This window comes from Pseudoliparis swirei, chromosome 19 (assembly GCF_029220125.1).
Source record: "Pseudoliparis swirei isolate HS2019 ecotype Mariana Trench chromosome 19, NWPU_hadal_v1, whole genome shotgun sequence".
Lineage (NCBI taxonomy): Eukaryota > Metazoa > Chordata > Actinopteri > Perciformes > Liparidae > Pseudoliparis > Pseudoliparis swirei.
The window spans coordinates 14,634,341-14,651,051 of NC_079406.1; the positions used below are offsets into that span (position 1 = coordinate 14,634,341).

At 40.9% G+C, this 16,711-nt stretch overlaps 2 protein-coding genes, 1 long non-coding RNA gene and 1 pseudogene across 6 annotated transcripts in view; 3 read left to right on the plus strand and 1 right to left on the minus strand.

The window, feature by feature from the left end:
• Nucleotides 1-16,711, plus strand: part of LOC130209879 (protocadherin alpha-C2-like) — a 164,482-nt gene that overhangs the window by 88,678 nt on the left and 59,093 nt on the right. The gene's annotated exons all lie outside the window — the stretch shown is intronic.
• LOC130210055 (protocadherin alpha-10-like) lies at nt 866-12,631 on the plus strand (annotated as a pseudogene).
• Nucleotides 3,690-7,013, minus strand: LOC130209896 (uncharacterized). Of its 2 annotated transcripts, none has more exons than XR_008834723.1 (4): nt 6,208-7,013; nt 4,767-4,945; nt 4,574-4,612; nt 3,690-3,867 (listed from the first exon to the last, which is right to left on the minus strand). It is a non-coding gene; the product is annotated as an uncharacterized LOC130209896 (long non-coding RNA). The 2 variants fall into 2 exon arrangements; XR_008834722.1 differs by lacking the exon at nt 6,208-7,013 and adding an exon at nt 5,086-5,549.
• LOC130210056 (protocadherin alpha-3-like) lies at nt 10,229-12,631 on the plus strand. The gene has a single exon (XM_056440048.1). The coding sequence runs from the start codon at nt 10,229-10,231 to the stop codon at nt 12,629-12,631; it is 2,403 nt and encodes an 800-aa protein (XP_056296023.1).

A 16,711-nucleotide genomic window follows, 5' to 3' on the forward strand; every position in this document is an offset into this window, starting at 1 on the left:
CAACTCCGGCCCTGAGCACATGTAACATACGGGTAAGAAATCAATTGTATCAAGACGCGCTGTACTTTTTCTATTTGAGTTACGACATTGTAACGTGTTATTTAATTTTCTTCAAACAAAGATGTCTGCTCTGCAGTGATCATGGCATTTACACAACACGGACTCTCCTGTTTTCATCAAGTACAAAATATAAAGGAATCTATATTCGTAAGTTTGACGGCTGTTCCTTTGTTGGTTTATGTTTTTAATTCAGTCATGTGTGGCTGCTCTTTGTTATGTGTCGCTCTATGGTGCTTAATTAAACGTGTTAAACATTCCCAGGACATGATGCAAAACCAAACGTTGTTTAATATTGTTTTTAACACATATTTTCTAATAGCTTTTAAACATGAAGTAACGTATCTAATAATGTATGAGTCAGATTGCGCTTCTGTTTTGTCAGCGTGTTAAATGGTTTCAGTTCATTTCTCAAAGATGCCGTATTCCAAATAGCATCATCGTTGGTTGTGAATTTCAGTAATTACGGTGCTGAGTTTGACGCTTTGGTTTGAGCAATGTATTCATGTTTTCGGATCATTTAAATGTATAATTGTTTTCCAATGTCATTGTTTGCTTAAGCATGTAGTCATGGTAAATGTCCACATGGAGACACTATAGACCTGCACATATCTGGTGACGTGGGGCTCCTCCCTGATTCAGAGGACGAAGTATCGCAGGGCTTTGTTACAAAGAGAGGTCGGACGACAAAGAGCGGCAGGCTGGTTTGGTCATGGAAATGTGGACATTTCGGATTTTATATCATCTTTGATCTTGATCTCGTGGTGGAATATTGCCCATATTATACAGACACCTCGCGATTGATGGAATGATGCATTTGCGGAGCAGAACGAGCTCTGCGTGGATTTATCTCTTGTTCCTGCTGCTGGATTGTTACTGGGAAACGGTATGCGGGCAGCTCTCTTACTCCGTCTCAGAGGAGGTTAATCTGGGGACTGTTGTCGGAAATATCGCCAAAGATTTTAACATTAATGTTCAGGACTTGGAGTCCCGCATGTTTCAGCTCGTTGCTGGATCAAAGAGGAAATATCTCGAGGTAAATCTAAAGACTGGTGTCCTGTATGTTAATGAGAGAATAGATCGGGAGGAACTCTGCGGAGATGAACCCAAATGTTCCCTCAGTGTAGAAGCAGTTATTAATAAACCGTTAAAATTGTACCGGATGGAAATTATCATTGTTGATGTAAATGATAATTCCCCGACTTTTCGAAGCACGTCACAAGTGATTAACATTACAGAGAATACAGCAGCAGGGGCTAAATTCCCCTTGCAACGAGCTCACGATGCAGATGTCGGTAAAAATACAGTAAATACCTACAAGCTGAGCCCAAACGAACATTTCTCTCTAGCTACACACAAAGCAGGGAGTGCCTCTGTCGAGTTATTGCTTCAGAAAGTTTTAGACAGAGAAACACAGCCTGTGATTCGACTCACACTGACGGCCATTGATGGAGGAACTCCTGCTAAATCAGGGACTATGGTAATTATAGTTAATGTCTTAGACATTAATGATAATGCTCCTGTATTCAGTCAAACTCTGTATAAAGCCAGTGTGAATGAGAATGTAAAGATAGGCACGCCAATAATAACAATAAATGCTACTGATTTGGATATAGGGCACAACGGGCAAATATCTTATTCCTTTCTTGAAATAGACCAGGGGAAACAAAATGATCTTTTTTCTATCGATGAAAAAACTGGGACTATAACAAATAAAAAGAATATCGACTTTGAAAAAAATAATGCTTTTGAGATCAGAGTACACGCTAGTGATGGAGCTTCTTCCCCTCTCACTTCACATACCAAATTATTAATTGAAGTTTTAGACGTCAACGACAATGCACCTGAAATTTCAGTGACATCATTGTTGAACACCGTGAGGGAGGATGTGTCCGTTGGCACCGCTATTGCACTTGTTTCACTATTTGATAAAGACGGAGGTAAAAATGGAATGGTGAACTGTGACATTTCCAATAATGTCCCTTTTAAATTAGAGTCAAATTATAAGAATTACTATTCGTTAGTTGTGGACGGTCCTCTTGACAGGGAGAGCATATCTCAATACAGTATTAGCATCACTGCGTCTGATGAGGGAAGCCCACCTCTCTCTAGCACGAGCGTTATCAATGTACACGTAACCGATGTAAATGATAACAGACCTTTGTTTATAGAAAACATGATCAATGTCTATGTGAAAGAAAACAGTCCATCAGGAGCAGTTATAAAAACAGTTTCAGCTATCGATGCTGACATCAATCAAAATGGTCAGGTGACCTATTCATTTTTAAAAAGTAATACTAACTCATTGCCTCTCTCAACAATGGTAAATATAAACTCAGAGACAGGAGACATCGTCAGTCTGCAGTCTTTTAACTACGAGGAGCAAAACACCTTTCAGTTCAAAGTCCAGGCCACAGACTCTGGTGTTCCTCCGCTCAGCAGCAACGTGACTGTGAACGTTTTAGTCCTGGATGAGAACGACAACAGTCCCACGATCCTCGCGCCCTATTCTGAGCACGGCTCCGTTAACAGTGAGAGCATCCCCTATTCTGCTGAAGCGGGATACTTTGTGGCAAAGATCAGGGCTGTAGACGCAGACTCTGGATACAACGCGCTGCTTTCTTACCACCTGTCTGAGCCCAAAGGAAAAACCTCTTCCGGATCGGAACCAGCACCGGAGAGATCAGGACTAAGAGGAGAATGAGTGACAACGACCTGAAAGCTCACCCCTTGGTGGTGATGGTTTCTGATAACGGAGAAACCTCCCTGTCCGCAACTGTGACTATTGACGTGCACTGTAAGAAAAAAACCCGTAAAAAGAAGGTCAAATGAGTGGCAGCTACGGCTGCCAAACAAAAACCGTAAATTTAAGGTAAAATACCTTACTTCAAATAAAGGACGAAAACCATAAATTTACAGTAATTTTCATTAAAGATTTTGCAGTGAAATTACTGTTTTTTTACAGATTTTTCCTGTAATATTACAATCAAACACCTTAATTAAAGTGATATTTCTATAGGTTCTGCAGTGAAATACTGTTATTTTACAGATTTTTCCTATATTATTAGTCAAATACCTTCAATAAAGTGATATTTCTAAAGGTTTTGCAGTGAAATACTGTAATTTTACAGAATTTGCCTATATTATTAGTCAAATACCTTCAATAAAGTGATATTTCTAAAGCTTCTGCAGTGAAATACTGTAATTTTAGATTTTTGCCTATATTATTAGTCAAATACCTTCAATAAAGTGATATTTCTAAAGGTTTTGCAGTGAAATACTGTAATTCTACAGATTTTTCCTATATTATTACAGTCAAATACCTTCAATAAAGTGATATTTCTAAAGCTTCTGCAGTGACTGTAATTTTACAGATTTTTCCTATATTATTACAATTAAACACCTTCGATAAAGTGATATTTCTAAAGGTTTTGCAGTGAAATTCTGTGATTTTACAGATTTCTCCTGTATTATTACAATCAAACACCTTCAATAAAGTGTTCAATTATTATGAAATATAAGCTTTTGAGATTACTGTGAAAAATCTAAATACATTTAAACATCTACAAAACTTCCAATGTTTCAATTTAACTAGGGGTTAGAAACTTAATTACAAAGAAAGTACACACCAATATTGATTTTAAAACATTTTATTTAATGTACATTTTCAAAATCAACCAATTATTCACCATCAGTTGATAAGTCAAAGCAAAACATACCGCAAAGGTCCATAAATATTTACCAGAAGTGACAGTGCAGATAAAGAACAATCTTCCTAATTTCCAGTAATCAGCCAGATCCTCGGTGCATCTGGGGAAAAAAGAGAAGGACAAACAAATTCACTGGAAAGTCCTTAGAAAGTTAGCTTTGTTTTCTTACCATTCCTTTAAACAAGCTTAAACAAACTATTTTGAAATTGTCTGTACCAACAGTTGCCGTTATGAAACATCCTGTCAATCTGAACACAGTCAGCTTTTAGAATGATAGTAATTAAATGTTTACCTATTTAAAGATGCACCTAGTGCATGTCTTAGCACTTCCATCAGAAACACATTTCAATAACTTCATGAGTCACAAACCATAGCAACAGCAAGCCTGTCCAAGCCGTGTTCATCACGATTTAGTGCCCTCTTGAAACACCTTTTCTTAATTTGCAGCGCTTTTCTGTACCGTGTTGTGTCGTCTGAATTTGCAGCGCTTTTTCTAAATGCTGCACATGTGCTGTCAATTTGATGAAGTTGTTTTCTTAATTTGCTTGTGTTTTGTCTATTAGCATGTTTTATTAAGTTGCAGTGCCCTGACCTCTCAGGGCCACCGTACAACTCAAAAGAAGGAAGGCCGAAGGAAAAGCTCCCCAGTTTTTTATGGCCAGTGGGGGAAATGTCTTAAAAAAGTGCTTTGCTAAGATCATTAAAGTACTTAAGAAATAATATCTAATATTAATCACGATGTAAGGTTTAGCAATAGTGGTTCAAATGGACTAATATCTTTTATATATGCTGCAGTGGATACTTACGAGTGATGGACTTTGGGTGTTTTCCCGTCAATGCTTGATCTGAAAAATGTAAGCAAGTTTTGCGCAATTAGTTATTATCAGTGTTGAAAAGGGTAATGTGAAAATGAATCAGAAAAAAAACTGCCACCACATATTTTAGTTTGAGTTGTGCTGGCACCCATCATTTGCTAGACTGAACTACATCACCGCTTACCTCAATTTAGCCTCGACAAGACTGGTGTCCGAATCATTGGGTCCAGACTGAAGACAGGTGGGGACAGAATCTCATGCCGACATGATGTTCAGGAAACTGGAACTTAAGGCAGGCGTAGTCATCATTACTGCTTGAAGACTCACAGGTCAACGGTTGTCTGTGGGCTGACATGATTCTCTCTACAGCCAGTAAAAAGACAAAATAGAAAAGATTAACAATAATAATATAACTTTAAATAGCATTTACAACATAAAAGTGGTTCTAACAATAACGATGTATTCTGTTGTTAAATTAAGACACTGAACTTAAAACAACTTACTTCCGTTTATCCTTGACAACTTGTATCCGATCATGGGTAACTAAATGTTCTACTTCTTAATGACATAAATGTAAACATTGACTCAAAGGACACTCTTTGGTGACGTCCTCATCTGATAATGTGGACAGTAAATTAAGATTTGATCATGAAACCATCCCCTCACTGGACAGCTCACGGAGCTTCTGAGGAGCTGTGAGCTGTCATGTCCCGCCACAGCGCAGTTATACGCGTCATGTCAACAACAGTCACGTGAACAGAGTCCCGACCACATCAACAGCATCAAGTTAAGAGTGTCACGTGAACAGCCGTCCCGACCACGTCAACAGCATCAAGTTAAGAGCGTCACGTGAACAGAGTCCCGACCACGTCAACAGCATCACGTAAAGAGCGTCACGTGAACAGAGTCCCGACAGCATATGACACAGCGCAGTTATAAGCGTCATGTTAACAACAGTCACGTGAACAGAGTCCCGACCACGTCAACAGCATCACGTTAAGAGCGTCACGTTAACAGCCGTCCCGACAGCATATGACACAACACAGCGCAGTTTATAGCGGTCACGTGAACAGAGTCCCGACGTCACGTGAACAGACACGTACAATAACGTGTCTGGTCACGTGACTGTCCGGACTGACCGCTCCGGTATTTGTGAGCTTGTCTACACATGTCTGCTTGGAACCAGTTTCAAAGCACTTCAATAAAATCGTGGTTATTAGATGAAGTGTGTAGCACGTGACCCCTCAGGTGTCTTAACCCACCTGCCACTAATGAACCTATAACACGAGCGTTAGCTAAACATTACCTCAGCTAACATGTGTAAAGTAAGCTAATGTTGGCTCTTTCAACACAGAAACCGACAACCTACGTTACATCGACGATGTTAAAGAAACGTGAACACACTTCACACTTAACAGATAGCCAAGTTAACTTACTCTTGATGTCCAAGGCGACACAGAACTGAAGAAAACTATGCCTCGAATTCAAAAGTAGCTACCCGCTAGCTCACATGAGGCTAGCTCAACCCCTCATGGGAGAGCCGAGTAGAAACCTCAAAGTGTCACTAACGTTGCCCGTTCAATACAACGTTACTCTCTGAAATTAAATTAAGTTGGCATTCTTACCTCAAGAACAGCTGTCATGTCAGGAGGCTGTCGTTCCCTCTGTGGCGTTTCCTGAGTCACTGAAGCAGGAGAGCAGCGCGCCGCTCAAACTGCGGAGAAGTGGCGCGAAACCGGGTTCAACAGTTCAATCTGCTTTTTGTGTTGATTGCTGTGATCAGACTGATCACTGACACCTGGCCTCTCCTTTGAACTCTCTCTCTCTCTCTCTCTCTCTGTTGGACGGGCTGTCTGTCTGTCTCTGTCTGTGCTATTTTCTTCTCTAGTAACTAGATTCTTAGAAGAATACAATACAATACAATAAAATAGCAGGACAGGACATATTACATTTAAGAAGTTAAATAATAAAGGAAATTTAAAAAGTAATAAAAATGAAAGTAAATACAGTGTATCTAAGTGTATATAAAGTGAAAGCGGTGCAATGTTCATTGATGTTGTTCAATTTGAGGAGGATCTGGCCAGAGGTGATTCATTGTAAAGTCTAATAGTTGCCAGGAATGTTCTCCTGTAACTGGAAGGTTCTCCTGTATCTGGAAGGTTCTCCTGTTTCTAGAAGGTTCTCCTGAATCTGGAATGTTCTCCTGTAACTGGAAAGTTCTCCTGTATCAGGAATGTTCTCATGTCTCAGGAATGTCCTCCTGTATTAGGAAGGTTCTCCTGTATCATGAATGTTCTCCTCTATCAGGAATGTTCTCCGGTCTGTCCTTGTGAAGCAGAGCTAAAGCAGTCTGTTGGAGAACGTGCTCCGCTGTCCCTGCAGTAGGTGGTGGAGAGGGTGGTCCGGTTCTCCAATATGGACAAACATTTCTTCATGTCCTCCTCTCCACCTGTTCCGGTAGTCCTCTTTGCAGCCAATGATGGAGCCGGCCTTCCACACCAGTTTAGTGAGTCGGTTGGTTTCTCCAGTTACAATGCTGCTCCCCAGCAGACTACGGAGAAGTTCAGAGCACTGGTCCAACAGCCTGGTAGAACATCACCAACATCTCAGAGCACTGGTCCAACAGACTGGAAGGACATCTCCAACATCTCAGAGCACTGGTCCAACAGACTGGTAGAACATCATAATTGAGATTTGTCATATTACAAACATTTGAGGACTTGTGAACCTTTGAAGGAGTGCATTTTTTGTTCTTCTCGGTTTTTAAACCGCTGCCAAGCAGGGATGCTAAGTGCTAGATATTGCCAGCCTACATGGTTGGGTCCCATTTGGGAGTGGCTACAACCTGGTAAAGAAAGCTAAGCTATGACATGTTTCGAAAAAAAGAAGCTAAAATCAGCCCAAACTCTTAACAGGATCTCAGATTTGCAAAGCCACACACCCTCTTCAAGTCCTGGATTTCAGACAGACAATTAACTCTTGTGGGTGTTTTGGGGGAAATGTCACCCCATCACCTCATTGTAGGCCCTGTCCTGAGTGTCTGTGTTCAATCTTGGATATCCAGGACTAATATTTAGGAGATTATGACCATTTTGCACTTGTCAAAAATATGCGAATATAAGAGAATTCGCCAATTTGACCCGTTGGACCTTTTTTTGAGGCCCTTAACTCAGAGCTATCGGTCCAAAACTCTAGGGTATTCATATTAAGATGTTCCTCTTTGAATCTGAAGAGGATCCACATATCTAAGTTGGTTGAAAGTAGGACAAATTAACTAAAAGTTTGGTTTTAAGGATTTTCCTCTTGTAAAGATTCTAGAGGCGATTTCACCCCATGATGTCAATGTATTATATTTAGGTAAATATAATATGTAAGATTAATTTTAAAAGACAATTAGGAGGTTAAGGGTCAGTTGGCAGAGTAGTGTGTGTGTGTGTGTGTGTGTGTGTGTGTGTGTGTGTATGTGTGTGTGTGTGTGTGTATGCATGTGTGTGTTTAAAAAGATGTTAGTGTGTCAGAATTTCTTTTAATTTATTTATTATCAGTTCTGATTACAAATATTGGACTCTGGACAAATAACAGCAAATACTCATGGTCGCCCTATGCTCCTCTAAAGAACAAGTATCAAAACTTATCATTATTTCTTCTACTTTGTACTCTTGAAAAAACTGCAATATGTAGATGTTTAATGAAATGAAAGAAGTTAGCTAAATTTAGATTTAGAATTACAGAGTTTGAATGTAAAAGTACATGTTAATATAAATATAATATGATCTACCTTAAAATTACAAAGAAAATCGTTAAATTGTTAGTATGGAAATAAACCTTCATATAAGGAGCTACACATTTAATTACAGGTAATAATTGTTATTTTACATGAATTTGTATGTCATTTAAGAAAACGGTAAAAAGACTGTATTAATAATACAGTCATTTTCTTTAAAAAAATGGGAAAATTGTTATTTTGAATTATTAGCATAATACTTAAATTAACAGTTGGGTTGTTAATTTACGGATAATGTCTGTAATTTCACAGAGTTTTGTATGTAATTTAAAAAAAAGGTAAAACTACTGTAAATATTTAGAGTTATTTACCGTAAAATTAGGATCTTTTCTTACAGTGTGGTGGTGGTTGAAAGCACAGCTGACATCCAGACTCAGTTCAGACATGTGCCCATGAAGGAGGACAGCTTCTCTGACTTGAACCTGTACCTGCTGATCGGCATTGTGTCGGTGTCGGTGATCTTTCTGCTGAGCCTCATCAGTTTAATAGCTGTCAAATGCCACAGGACCGACGGCAGCTTCAGCAGGTACAGCGCCCCAATGATCACCACCCACCCTGACGGGAGCTGGTCTTACTCCAAGTCCACTCAGCAGTATGACGTGTGCTTCAGCTCAGACACGCTGAAGAGTGACGTAGTGGTTTTCCCACCACAGTTTCCTACTGCCGATGGTGAACTGATCAGTATAAACGGAGGAGATACTTTTACCAGAACGCAGACTTTACCTAATAACGACAAGGTAAGAACTTTGACATGTATTATGTAAACCATTCATTTAATGTGAGTTCAATGAACAGTCCATGATGCTGTTTTCATATGTTGATCCAGGCTTGTTACTCATGTTGATCCAATCTCACCTCTTTTGGCTGCTCACTCAGTAAGTCAATCTGTGCGTCACTGTCCGTGGTGCTGAAGACAATCTCTGAATGTGTTGAGAATAGAGTGTAAAAAGAAAGTGGTCAGATCGACATGTTTTTTATCTTCTTCTCTATAACAGTCATTTGGATCTCTGCAATAATTTCTAATGCTATTACAAAGTTCAGTGTGTTGTTAAACAAATATTGTGACTATTTATGTAGTCAGAAAATTGTCAAGACAGTGTATGTTTGACCGATTTCATCCTCCTCTTTAAATAGTTAATCTGTTCGGTGAATTTGGCAAATCATTTGTTTACGTAATAGGAATCCCTTACTTCCATCTAAACGGCAGGTTTTCTACTGCAAATGTGAAAACAGTAGCTGACATGAAACTATAACACAATAGGAAAAACACAATATTCAGTGCAAGTGCTCCAATACAAGTTTAACTTTATTGCATGTCACTGTCGACGTTGAATATCCATTGAATGTATGGTATTCATCATGACAATAGTTTAATAAATTAAAGTAACGGCTGATTATTTTCCACAATTAGTTATAATCCGCACTCCCGTGCAGTAGAAAGTGTGAGATTAATCATAGATTTTGAAATACGTATTTTCTTTTCATGTTTTCCAATTATTGCAATAATGTATAGTTCCATTTGTAATTAAGTGCTCGTTGGCGTTCATGATTGAGGGGGGGGGGGGGGTATTTACAGTTGTTTTATGCAGTGTAGTTATTATAGATTTCCACAAAGTGACGCTATAGACCGTAAAACTGCGGCGCTATAGACCGTAACACGCACAGGTCGAGGCTCCTCCCGGGTACAAACGCAATGACTGTGGATTTCTATCACAAAGAAACACGGGGAAGAAGGGAGGACCTAATGGAGTCTTTCTCTCGAAGATGAACATCATTATAGTGTCGGACTAAATATTGGCACATCTCATCCGTCCACCGTAACCAATTGTGGATATATGCTTTGTTATTTTTCCGTGGGGATTATGTCTTCACCGAGGAGCAGGAGGTCTATTGTAACGTATCTGCTGCTGGTGTTGTTGGATTGTTTCTGGGAAGCGGCGACTGGGCAGCTCTCCTACTCCGTCTCAGAGGAGGTAAACACGGGGACTAATGTCGGAAATATCGCAAAAGATCTAAACCTCAATGTGCAGGATTTGGAGTCCCGCTTGTTTCAGGTTGTTACGGGATCCAAGAGGAAATACTTCGAGGTAAATCTCAGGACCGGATTCCTGTATGTCAATCAGAGGATAGACCGAGAGGAGCTTTGTTCATATGAACACAAATGCGCTGTCAACGTAGAGGCAGTTATAAACAGCCCATTGAAGCTTTACCGCGTAGAGATAGAAATTAGAGACGTGAATGACCATTCTCCTTCTTTTACCACGAAATCCCAAATACTGGACATCGCAGAGAACACCTTGCCTGGGTTTAGATTCGCGTTGTCGGAGGCAAGCGATGCCGATGTGGGTAAAAATGGTGTCAGTGCGTATAAACTCAGTCCAAACGAATACTTCAGCCTGTCGACACACACGCGAGGAGAGGGTTTATCTCCAGAGTTAGTCCTGCAGAAAGCCCTAGACCGTGAAAAAAAGCCACATATGCAGCTCATGTTAACTGCGGTAGACGGGGGGACGCCGCCAAATTCAGGCACATCAGAAATTAAAATAAATGTACTCGATATAAATGACAACGCGCCAATGTTCAGCAGCACTCTTTACAAAGTGCAAACGTTTGAAAATACCCCACTTGGTACGGCGATCTTCACCTTAAATGCGACCGACGCTGACGAAGGCACAAACAGCGAGGTCGTGTATTCTCTTCGTAATCAGGATCAAGACCACATTCTGGATATTTTCAAAATAGATCCTGAAACGGGGGTAATTTCAGTGAAAGGGAAAATTGACTATGAGGAAAGAAAAGCTTTTGAAATCCGAGCAGAGGCAAGAGACAAAGCCCAGCCTCCCCTGTCCGCTCATAGTAAAGTGCTGGTAGAAGTAATCGATGTAAACGACAACGCTCCAGAGCTCACTGTGACGTCACTGCTCAAAACAGTAAAGGAGGACGCTGAAGTTGGAACTGCCATTGCACTTGTTTCCGTTCAAGACAGAGACAGTGGTAAAAATGGGCAGGTCAAATGTGAAATATTGAATGTGGTTCCGTTCAAATTGGAGACAAATTACAAAAACTATTATTCTTTAGTGGTTGACGGACATTTAGACCGAGAGGTAACTCCTCAGTACAGTGTAACGATTTCAGCAACCGATGAAGGGAGTCCTCCTCTTTCAAACATCACCGTTGTTACCGTTTATGTTTCCGATGTTAATGACAATGCCCCAAGTTTCCCGGAAGATTTTGTAAATATTTATCTGAAAGAAAACAGCAAAGTGGGGACAGTTGTTAAAACAGTGACTGCAACAGATGCTGACTTCAGCAACAACGGCCAGGTGCGCTACTCGTTTTTAGAGAGTAATAGTAAAACTCTGCCTCTCTCGACAATGATAAATATCAACTCGGAGACAGGAGACATCGTGAGTCTGCAGTCGTTTAACTACGAGGAGCTAAACACCTTTCAGTTTAAAGTCCAGGCCACAGACTCTGGTGTTCCTCCGCTCAGCAGCAACGTGACTGTGAACGTTTTAGTCCTGGATGAGAACGACAACAGCCCCACGATCCTCGCGCCCTATTCTGAGCACGGCTCCGTTAACAGTGAGAGCATCCCCTATTCTGCTGAAGCGGGATACTTTGTGGCAAAGATCAGGGCTGTGGACGCAGACTCTGGATACAACGCGCTGCTTTCTTACCACCTGTCTGAGCCGAAAGGAAACAACCTCTTCCGGATCGGAACCAGCACCGGAGAGATCAGGACTAAGAGGAGAATGAGTGACAACGACCTGAAAGCTCACCCCTTGGTGGTGATGGTTTCTGATAACGGAGAACCCTCCCTGTCCGCTACTGTGACTATTGACGTGGTGGTGGTTGAAAGCACAGCTGACATCCAGACTCAGTTCAGACATGTGCCCATAAAGGAGGACAGCTTCTCTGACTTGAACCTGTACCTGCTGATCGGCATCGTGTCGGTGTCGGTGATCTTTCTGCTGAGCCTCATCACTTTAATAGCTGTCAAATGCCACAGGACCGACGGCAGCTTCAGCAGGTACAGCGCCCCAATGATCACCACCCACGCTGACGGGAGCTGGTCTTACTCCAAGTCGACTCAGCAGTATGACGTGTGCTTCAGCTCAGACACGCTGAAGAGTGACGTAGTGGTTTTCCCACCACAGTTTCCCCCTGTTGATGGTGAACTGATCAGTATAAACGGAGGAGACACTTATGGCCGGACTCAGACTTTACCAAACAAAGAAAAGGTAGGCTATACCTCGCTTTGATCAAAAAGAAGTCTTTTTTATTTATTTTCCGTTGGGTAACATATATGTGCGTAATTGTGTTCTAGAATATTGAGAAAAACATTTCGTTGTGCCTCCAGACTAAACTATGTCGTCTATGTTTTGTTCTAAAGTAATGCAATCATTTGCATTTATTTCTAATTTGATGCACTTTACCTATAAATAACACTTATCTGAAGGTATTATAACTATTCGATATCATTGAGATCTTGCGATAGGGGCGTAACTCTGACGCGTATGTCTCTTTTGCAATGCAAAACTTAACTAACGGGTTTTGATGGTGTGTTTTTACGTAGTTTTCCGTATTGTCTTGAATATCAACTGTGTCAACGATGGTTTGACGGAAGAACAAGTCTATTACATGTGCGACAATATCTATTAATTGTGAGTTATGGTGTTTTGGAAAGTAATCTACAGTTATTTGAGCAATGACGAGATATTCTTTAAAACAGCTCATGATCGCTCTCCAGGGAGCTGAACAAATGCTCTCTTTTTTCTGCTCTCTCGGCGTTTTTAAATCAGCGTTCTTGTCTGTATTTGTGTTCTCGTAGACTCGTGAAACGTCATCAGTCGCAGCCCGAGTATTGTTCTAATTCAAGATCCGCTTCTCGCAAAGCACGGTCAAAATGCCCGGATGTGACTTGATCCTCCCGCTTTACGGAGGATGTGTCAGAGGAGACGTGTGCGTATCTGGCTTGCGGATATTCTAGAATGCATTTCGTACCAGCGACAGGAAACAATGCCGGTTGAAAAAAATAACAATTGACAGTTGACTTTTTCTAAAAACTATTTGTTGTTGAGTCACGGAATGTAATTTCAGGATGTTTTCAGGCGAGAAGTTAGTATTTTAAAAATCAAACCTGTTGTTTGTCAAGAGTCAGACTAATACAAATATGCGCTGGAGATGTGAGGTTCTGCTCGCTCAGCGAGCTCCACAGCGCGGAGCGGTCAGCGCGCTGTGCGCCAAAAACATCCTGATCTCGGCAGGACTATTTAAATTTTACGCTGGCTCTGATGTGTTCGTTGCGGTTAAACATGAGATATAATAATTGGGTTTAGAGAATCTAACGAGCACAAATAGTGTATTATTTTTTCACAGGTAACGTTAAAATAGTTTGACTGAGGGATAAGATTCATAACTTAATATTTGTATTAAACTTTAACGTTGAACTATAGTGTACTTTTCACCGAATTGTTTGCAATTACATGAGTAATATAACCATATATATATAATTATAATTATATATACATAAACTATATATATATATAGTTTTATATATAATTATATATATAAACCCACTCACACAATAAACAAATAAAATAATTATATTTAAAGGACAAGCAGGGTTGTCCTATTTTGTTCGACTTTAAAATTACTTTACATTGAATACTTACACTCATTAGCAAGAACAACTCATGTGGTGACGTCAACAAGTCAGCTGCTGATCCAATTGCAGAAAGAACGTCCTCCCGTCCTTTGGAGTCTGGACTCCCAAGAACAAAGTCCAAACTCCAAAAGAACACAAGTCTGTACACTTGGAATTAATAAACGGCCTCTGTGTTGAGATGTGGGTGTTGTCTGTTGTGCTGATTGTGCAGGTTATTGTCCTTGTCTCAGTGAATATAGACTAAGGTCATGAAAACTAGACAACAAGACGCATGTATTCAACTCACAGATAACAATTATCCTATCAACTGTATTCAGGTTAAGATCAATATTTCCTAAATCAACCCGCATGCAGTTATTTATTTAGCATATATGTTTCTCTTTCATGCTGTTTGTTCAGTAAAGTAAAAACACAATGCTCTCTTTTGGGCCGTCTTTCTGCATTCAAAAGTGTCACGAGATGTCGCTCTAGACCACGCAACAATATCATGGTCAGTGTACAGAAACTCCTCCTCCATTTATGACAGAGGAGAACGTCACCATCTGGCAGTGCTGTGTGGAAATAGCGTATAGATGAGTGAAGCTCTGAAGAGAGAGGACCCGACACGAGAATGGATACATAACCACCAAAAAAAATATCTTTTTTTTCCTGGAGAGTCCGAAAGGAAGAAACCAGGAGTCGTTGCTTTTGCCTGTACAGTGATGGCAGCTTGTGAACCATGGGATAATCTCAGAGGTCTGGTTTTGACTCTGCTTTGTCTCTGCGACTGGTCCGTGGCTCAGATATCCTATTCGATTTCAGAGGAGGTGGACAAAGGGACAGCGGTGGGAAACCTCGCGAAGGATTTAAATCTCAATGTGCAGCAACTTCATTCCACGGGACTTCAGATTACCTCTGGATACAAACAACAGTATTTTGACATAAATCATGAATCCGGAGTACTTTTCGTTAGCGAGAGGATAAATCGGGAGGAGCTTTGTCCTAATACGGTAAAATGCTCTTTAAATGTAGAAGCCGTATTGAGTAACCCTCGCAGCCTCCATCGAATTGAAGTTGTTATTAATGATGTCAATGACAATGCCCCGTCTTTTATGGAAGAAATAACTAAAATAGATATGTCTGAGTCCTCATATGTCGGAGAAAGGCATCCACTGCCGATAGCATATGATGCAGACGGAGGCGCTAACTCAGTGAAGACTTACAAATTAAACCCGAATGAACATTTCTCTTTGGATATCCAGAACATTGGTGAGCAGAGCGTGTCTGCTGAGTTGGTGCTGCAGAAAGCGTTAGATCGAGAAAAACAGACTGTTATTGAACTCACGCTGACGGCAATAGACGGAGGAAAACCTCCCAAAACCGGGACTTTACAGATACAAGTTAATGTACTGGATGTGAATGACAATTCCCCCGTGTTCAGTAAATCTCTGTATAAGGTCCACGTCGCAGAAAATGCAAACGCTGGAACACCATTATTATCACTGTCAGCCACTGATTTAGATGACGGTGTGAATGGTCAAATTGTATTCTCTTTCACAGAAAGGGGGCGTTTAAATCCTGATGACGTATTTGCCCTGAATGATATTACTGGAGAAATAACCGTCAAAGGCAGTATTGATTATGAGGAAAATCAAGCATATGAGATTCGTGTGCAGGCACGAGATAGAGGCACTCCTCCTCGCAGTGCACATAGTAAGATCTTAGTGGAAGTTATTGATGTCAATGATAATGCTCCAGCAATCTCGGTTTCATCACTCATGAGTCCAGTTAAAGAGGACGCTGACATAGGCACAGCTATTGCTATGGTGACAATCACTGATAGAGATGGCGGCAAAAATGGTGTGACAAACTGTAAAATTATAGGTTCTGTGCCATTTAAATTAAAATCTAATTATAAGAACTATTATTCGTTGTTGGTAGACGGGCCTCTTGACAGAGAGTGTTTCCCAGTTCAATGTGTCAATTACAGCGACAGATGAAGGAACTCCCTCACTGTCGAGCACCAGCGTCATTACTGTTCAAGTTTCTGACGTGAATGACAATCCTCCTCGATTCCTGGAGTCTATTATCAATGTGTATGTGAAAGAGAATGGCCCGATTGGAACTACTATTCATACACTGACGACACTAGATTTAGATTTGAATGAAAATGCAAAAGCAACGTTCCGCGTTCTAGACAGTTCTCCCAAGGCTACAAAGATAGCTTCAATGGTGAATATAAACTCAGAGACAGGAGACATCGTCAGTCTGCAGTCTTTTAACTACGAGGAGCTAAACGCCTTTCAGTTTAAAGTCCAGGCCACAGACTCTGGTGTTCCTCCGCTCAGCAGCAACGTGACTGTGAACGTTTTAGTCCTGGATGAGAACGACAACAGTCCCACGATCCTCGCGCCCTATTCTGAGCACGGCTCCGTTAACAGTGAGAGCATCCCCTATTCTGCTGAAGCGGGATACTTTGTGGCAAAGATCAGGGCTGTAGACGCAGACTCTGGATACAACGCGCTGCTTTCTTTCCACCTGTCTGAGCCCAAAGGAAACAACCTCTTCCGGATCGGAACCAGCACCGGAGAGATCAGGACTAAGAGGAGAATGAGTGACAACGACCTGAAAGCTCACCCCTTGGTGGTGATGGTTTCTGATAACGGAGAACCCTCCCTGTCCGCTACTGTGACTA

Coding starts and splice junctions, on each gene's coding strand:
- LOC130210056 (XM_056440048.1), top strand. CDS start 10,229: ATGTCTTCACCGAGGAGCAGGAGGTCTATTGTAACGTATCTGCTGCTG.